Source organism: Eurypyga helias, unplaced genomic scaffold (assembly GCF_000690775.1).
Source record: "Eurypyga helias isolate BGI_N326 unplaced genomic scaffold, ASM69077v1 scaffold50245, whole genome shotgun sequence".
Taxonomy (NCBI): domain Eukaryota; kingdom Metazoa; phylum Chordata; class Aves; order Eurypygiformes; family Eurypygidae; genus Eurypyga; species Eurypyga helias.
Genome location: NW_010251731.1, coordinates 4684 through 12082, shown reverse-complemented (window position 1 = coordinate 12082; position 7399 = coordinate 4684). Strand labels below are relative to the sequence as shown.

The 7399-nt window shown below is 36.9% G+C and overlaps 1 protein-coding gene across 1 annotated transcript in view; it reads left to right on the top strand.

Moving 5' to 3' along the window:
* Positions 1-2308: 2308 nt before the first annotated feature.
* Positions 2309-7399, top strand: part of LOC104509989 (protein RIC1 homolog) — a gene marked incomplete at both ends in the record, with an annotated part of 9182 nt that continues 4091 nt past the window's right edge. The window contains 6 exons of the mRNA XM_010152108.1: positions 2309-2416; positions 3511-3653; positions 3895-4028; positions 4981-5072; positions 6135-6223; positions 7146-7290. Of these exons, the coding sequence (XP_010150410.1) occupies positions 2309-2416; positions 3511-3653; positions 3895-4028; positions 4981-5072; positions 6135-6223; positions 7146-7290 (711 nt within the window). The remainder of the gene's footprint in view (positions 2417-3510; positions 3654-3894; positions 4029-4980; positions 5073-6134; positions 6224-7145; positions 7291-7399) is intronic.

Genomic DNA, 7399 nt, shown 5'->3' with positions numbered 1-7399 from the left:
CCTGTCTGACTCACCGCTGGTAATGTGTCTATTCGTCTGGATTCTTGTGCAAGAGGAAGTTGACTTTAAGTTTGGCTACAACGGTAGCAGATGCTGATGTGGCAACCCAGACCAAACATTCTTTTCTGCTTCTGTCAGCAGTGCACATTCTTCGTTTAAAGGTCAAAGTAACTTAACTTGTAAGGCTGACTCATGCAGATGTGGACTGTATAAACGCAGTGTACTTTTGATTGCTTCCCCTTTGCACCCATAGTTAAGAGTTTCTTTTTGAATCGAAGAATTTGATGTAATCACAGGCAATGATTTAAATACTGACATTTTGCAGTTTCAGTCATGATGATAGTGCCTTGATGGAAAAAAATATACTCCACAGATGGTAACAACTTCACTGAAACTAGCTCATGAAACTGAAAATATTCAAATACTCTTGCAAGCTCTTCTTATCAAGGATGTTGAAAGAAAAAGAAGCCTGCTCACGTGGAGACTTGAAGTTTCTCTTACAACAACAAATGTCTTTTAAACTATGTTGTTCCCATCTGGCTTTGTAGTTTGTGCTGTGCAGAAACACTGTATTTACACTTGGTTATATACCTCAGGCAGTTACAACAGGCATGTTACACAGTGTTACACATACATGACAGTAACATTTATGCTTTTTGCAACCCTTTTCTCTTGATTTTAATTGTTTGCTTAGGAGACTCATTTGTACCACTGATACTTGATAACCCAGAGTAATTTGATCTTGCTTGGGAGTGTACTGTTTGGGCCTCTATGGCCACATGGGTTGAAAGGCTTGCCTTACATGCCTTACATCTGGGGTTTTGTTTAAAAAAATTCATAACGACCCCACAATGCTAGTATTAATGAGTCACCTTTTTTAAATTTTTTATTTCAGGCTTCTTATCAGTTCATGATAGCCAGCTTGTGTAAAGGGACATTCTTTCCCAAGACAGCTGTATTTTTTAATTAATTTTATTTTGAATTGCAGACCAACATTTTAATAATTTAATGTTTATATATTACCATCTTTGGTTGGTAGATTAATTAACTTTACAGTAATCCTTCTCTTTCTTCACCATAATCCTTCATGGTTACCGTGGTTTTATTCTGAAAAGGTGTTAGTACTTCCATCTGCTAAGTCCAGAATGTCAAAGGTTGCCTTGGTTTTACCTTAGCTAGCGCGTATCTTTTGTCCTTGCTGCATAAGAAAAGGTGTAGTATCCATAAAAACAACAACAACAAAAAACCACACCACACCACCCCAAAAAAAAACCCCACATAATTTGGTGTTTTGCTGTAAAATGGTAATGGAATTAAGGTACTTGAAAGCAACTGAGTAAAATACAGGAAGTGTTTTGTCATTAAAATCCAGGTAAAGATTACATAGATGTGTGTACGTTTCTATTGTTCCTAACTAATGAAGCTAAGCTCTGACTTGTCTGCAATGCCTGTTTCATGCATAGTTTGCTTTTACTAGCATAATTACAATACTTCTGATTGTTGGTCACGTTTCAATTAAAAAAAGTTAATGAAATGCATGACACATCTGATAACCCAGACAACTAATGATGCTCTATTGAACTTCAAAATAACTGTGTTTTATTAGAGAATGTGTGCTGGTTTTAGAATGAAATGTGAAATTTAAAATGAGGAAAACAAAAATGGGAAGCTTTCCAGATCTACAAGTTGATACTGTGTAATAGTCCATTTAAAGGAAGAGAATCAGTGCTAAATCATCTCTTTTCTTAGTAGGTCTTAGATTTATTGTTAATTTGCTGGAGGGAGAGATACGAATTTTTGTAATTAATGTCTACCTTTTGGGTTATGCATGCTGAATTAATAGCATAAACGTTGATCTGGCAAAAGGAACTGAAGACACATGGACATTTTACAGTCTAAAATATCTGTAATGCATCTTGGCAAAGAATGAATTGGAGCTACTTAAAAATTCGACATCTATTGAACTAATGAAAACAGTTGAATACACTTCTATTGAATCAGAATTTGCATTAATATCACTTATTTTAGCATTATCATTATTGTAATAGCTACACAACTGTTGGAATGTTCAATCTCTGTTCATTGTCTTATTTTGCTTGCATACCCTTTACAGGCGTATAGTGTGATGTGACTGAATAAACTTTTTGCACTAAAATTATGTTCTAGCTATTAAGTGCTGCTTGTGACAGGTTGCATGCTAGTGTCTGGTATGGATACATGTATACTAGGATAAAAACCCATGGGAATGTAAGTCAGTACTCTTACCTCTTTTGAAGGACATCTGGTTTCCCTTTCTCTTCTATTTTAGAGGAAGCCCACATTTGAAGGGAACCCCACATTATAAGGAAGAACAATGTGCTCCTTCATTAAATCTAGAAATGAAGAAAGTGCTGGACTTGCAAGCCTCTATCACAAGGTATGCTTATAAATCGTGTCCTAAGAATTTTTCCGCATATAGCAGTTGTTAAAAAGTGAAGGGGAATCTGGATGGAAAAAGCACTTCTAGTGAGTTTTGAGACTTCCTAATAGTAAGTTACTAATGATAAGTCTAAGGAGGTGGAAGAGTAAATTGCTGTGGAATAATTCTTTCTTTCTGTGCTTGGCTGTACTGATGTGTTACTGTAAATGTGTTTGTCTTTGGGCTCAAAGTATGGATTAGAGATTTCATGGAGGCATAGGCACATAAGAGCAAAACTGTACGTAGTGTTCCAGCATTTCTCCAGCTGCCTACAGAAGGCCCTTATTGGTCCTAGAAAAACTTTTTGTTTGCCTCCTTCTTTTTAAATGGTGATTACCTTCCCTATAAATCAGTGTTGAGCATGTTAAGTAAGTATGTGTGTCAGAACTTGCTGAAACTGTATATTGGGATGGGGTGGGAAGTGAAAGCAACAAAGTGCAGTTTAGTCAGAGGCCCCATAAGTAAAGAGTAAGAGGCCCCACAGGAGAAAACGGATATTGGAAGAAATGCAGTATATACTGGAAAAAGCTTTCCTGGGAAGCTGCAGGTTATTATCTGCATGCAAAGAGTTTAACAGTAGTTTTCAGAATTTTTGAGATGGTTGGGGAAGGATTTAAGAGGAGTCTTAATTTCTGTTTAGACCACAGGTAGGAAAGTGTTGTGGATTATTTATAGCCTAGGCAAAGTTAGTAATTTTCTGGGATAGATGAATAATTGATTGTTGGCAGCAATGTCTAATCTTTAGTCAAAAATATTAAAATGGTCTTCAGCAGTTCATATACCAGTTGAACAATTACTCACAACATTACAGACCTGTTAATGAACTCTCATTCCTAAACAGAATGTAAAATAGAGACGTACCATATTTTGTCAGCTTGGTACCTTTACTGTCTAGAGGACTTTGGGACTTAGTTTGTAAATTACTTGATGTAACTTTTCAACGTAGTTTATTATACAAGAGGCAGTAATATGGTGTTTGTTACATTAATTGATTTTTCTGTGACATTGACTTGAAGTGCATTTTTTTAGAGAATGACAAATACATTTGTTAGTTTGCAGTCCATGTTAGAGGATCTACTTGTTGCTACTGCTGATGGATTTCTCCACCTTGTTCACTGGGACGGTATGACCAATGGGAGGAAGGCCATCAACCTATGTACAGTTCCATTTTCTGTGGACCTGCAGTCTTCTCGAGGTAGGTTTTGGGATTTTGTATTGCTTATGATAGTTAACTATTGGCAAAATACTGTCTAATACAAAAGTAGGATCTCTGTTCTCAAGCAGAGATGAGAAAAATATGCCCTTTGTAAATGTGAACAAAATAGCCTCTTAAGTTATTTTTTTCTAAAAAGTAATAAGTAAACAACTGAAAAGTATGTTGGCTTGCAGTATCTCTGTGTTGACATATTTTTAAATTACTGGTATTTTCTCAGCAGGTTCATTTTTGGGCTTTGAAGATGTTTACATCAGAGATATGGAATACTGTGCCACACTTGATGGTTTTGCTGTTGTTTTTAATGATGGCAGAATTGGTTTCATTACACCAATGTCAAGTAGATTCACTGCTGAGGTACATTTTCGTTAGTATTTCTGGCACGCACTCTTCAATAAATACGTTTTCCTTGGTATGCATTTCAGGTAGCAATCTACTTTAAATTCTGTTCAGCTGCAAAGTTAATTAAAATTTAGCAGCTGGTTAAGAGGTGACCTAAGAACAAGACTGTATGTTACATCATAATTTGAAATACATTGTTCTAGGGCTAGTAGCTGTCTGTGGGAGAGCATAGTAGATTTAATTTTTGTTTATTCCCTCAAAATACTTCTGAGATCATCTTGCTGTCTCTGCAACAGGCTTCCTGTTGCTAGTTGTAACTGGGGTAATAAGAGGTGGTTTCTCCTGTGGCCAAGTATCGTAGGTGCAATTTCTAGCTTTTAGCCGTAATCGAGTCTTAACTCTTCTCATAGTGTCAAACATACTTCAGAATTTGTTTTAAAGGAATCTTTTCTAAGTTAAGTGTTTTCTTACCTGTAATCCAGCCTACAAATGGTACTACATTTGTCATTAGATCTGTTTCATTACAGAAAACCTGGCAGGATTTGCGTAGACTGTCCCAAACTTCTTCACACACTTAAAATATCTGTGATTTCAGCTGGGAATTTTTCTGTTTTGTGTTCATCTCTAGTACCATCTACTGATTTTCATGCAGTATCAAGGACATTCTTGCCTTATGGGTACTGACTTATTTTGGTTATTCGGACCCCTGATAAAAAGTTTCCTTACATACTGGCATCTTTCTGTAGTTTTTATTAAGAGCGCCAAAACCATTTTTACATATACTGGATTTTGTTTATCTGAGCCATATCTGTTAGTCTTGACGTTTGCTGTAGAGATTGCCTGAGGTGATTAAGGTCAACTGGTAGATCTGTAATATGGTGTACCTGGGTAACACATGGGTGGAAGCTGACTAACATGAATAACAGCACTATTTAGCCAAAAATTCTGTGAATTCCTTTCTTTACAGCAGCTCCATGGTGTTTGGGCACAAGATGTGATTGATGGAACTTGTGTGGCAGTAAATAACAAATACAGGCTAATGGCATTTGGATGTGCCAAGTAAGTTTTGTAAGGCTGGTTCAATGGGGGGGAAGAGGGAGGAATGATTTCATTATAAAGCTTAAGTACTCGTTTCTTATTACCAAAGTGTGTTGCAAGAGGTGTGAGGAGGAAAATGATTAGTCTTTGTAGAGATGGTATAACTGCTCCATCAAGAAGGTGGGAGGAAGAGGAAAGAAATGATTGCCTGCGGTTGAAACTGATGCTTGCTGTTCAGCTCTGGAAAAAAATTAAAAGGAGGTTGGACCAGTAGCAAGGACCGGAAAGTGCTACTTTCCCAGTTAATCTCAAAGCGGGATTATAAAGTCAGTGTTAAGTAGTTAATCAGAATAATATTGGGCAAGCATCAACATTTTGCACCTAACTGAGAAAATGCTCTGTGAAGTGTTGATCTGCTCAGGAAAAAAGGTGCCTCTTTCAGTAACTGTGAATATTTGTAAATTAGATGTTGCAAAAGTGCTTTTAATTGTGGTGCTTTACTGCTCCTTCAAGACAGTTCCTCCGGTATAACACTGCTTTAGCTGGTCTGGAGTGCAGCTTTTTTTTTTAATTGTATTTTGTTTGGGGTTTTTTTAGAGTGTTTAAAAAATCTGGGTGGTTGAGTTTCCAACTATCTGCTTAAGCAACAGTATTGTCAGTTGTAGTAGTGATAGGATGTGTTGGTGTTTGCCTCAGAAACATGAATAGTTCCTATAACTTTGATGTTGGTGTGCTTTATACGCTCCCGATGGAACTTTAGCACTGAGTGAATACTGACTTCCTGCATGGATTGTCTTGCAGTTGGAAGCTATAAATTTGTGTGGATTGTGCATGCATGTGTATTTTCAGAGAACAAAATAGTGGTTTGGTTCTTACAGGACTGGTGGTGTGGGTCCTCCACTGCCTTCTGGAAAATGTCTTAGGAATTTGTGTCATAAAGTTCTGTGAGTGTTACTTGACACAATGTTTCTGTTGTAGATAAATTTGGTATTAGTGAGGAAGAAAAGCATCTTTTATTAACCTCTTGAAGGTGAAGAGAAACCCACATGGTCTGTAGTCTAAAGCATGTGTAATCTCTTACAGCGGCTCTGTGCAGGTTTATACGATAGATACCACCACTGGCGCCATGCAGTTTTCTCATAAATTGGAGCTGACACCAAAACAATATCCTGGTGAGCTACTTCTATACTTAGAACTTTCCAGCTGGTTTTAGGGTATTAAAAAATATTTTTATCCTTGGCTAGGTGACAATTCTTTGTTATTTGCATTATCACTGATGGGATTAGTATTTATTCTTCCATGTTTGTAGTAATTTACTCTTGTGCATTTGTTCTTTTAGTTGTTTCCTTCCCCCCCCCCCAAACTGAATCTGAGTTGGTAGTTTACAGGCAGTGCTGCTTCTGGTTGTTCCTTCTAAAATGCTGCAGATTTTCGTAATTTCCACATACAGTCCTGAGATTACTTTTCCATTACTCACCTGAGAAAATGAGAGGTTATTGTAAAAACTGATAATGAATATAGTAGAGTTGTGAATGAACTTGAAACAACTGACATGCAGGGTACAGAAAACCCCCCTGCATGAACCGCAGTGAACAAAAGTTCAGTGGAATTTTTCATGTAGTAGTAATGACTGTTGCAGGCATGAGTAAGGAACGTGTAAAGTGGGTAAATTGTGTCCTCAGCTGAAAATGCCTATGTGCCGATACGGTGTCGACTAAAACATCAAATCTGTAATAACAGTTTTACAGTTCTGCGAAGTGTCAGAGGAAGAGGTTTCAAGAGTGACTGTAAAATCAGAAGATTTTTGTCCTGAAAATCATCTTACCAGAATTGCAGTTCTGTGGTTCTGTCATAGCTCAATGTATGTCTGGCTTGGTTTCATATGAAATCAAACATGTATTGGAAAGAAAACGTGAATTCTTCGTTTACTGCATATTCATGCTGAGGTGGTCAATTTGGTGAATGCAGCAAAGAAGTTAATTGAAAAATAAAGTATTTATTTCCATATATTTTTTGCTTCTCCTCTTATGGTGAAAGCAGTTGAAGGACATGTGATGTTTTTCACGTGGTATTTTATGGTCTGTTTTTAAACAGATATTTGGAATAAAACCGGACCTGTTCAACTAATCAGATGGTCACCTGATAGCTGTGTTGTGATGGTGACTTGGGAATGTGGAGGCTTGTCCTTGTGGAGTGTTTTTGGTGCTCAGCTTATCTGTACTTTAGGAGGTGATTTTGCGTGAGTATCTTTAATGGAATTGTAAAATGTTTTACTAAAACCTTTTATTCAAATTAAAAGCATTTAATTAGAAACTGAAACACTGAATTTCCTTTTTAAGATTCCCCCC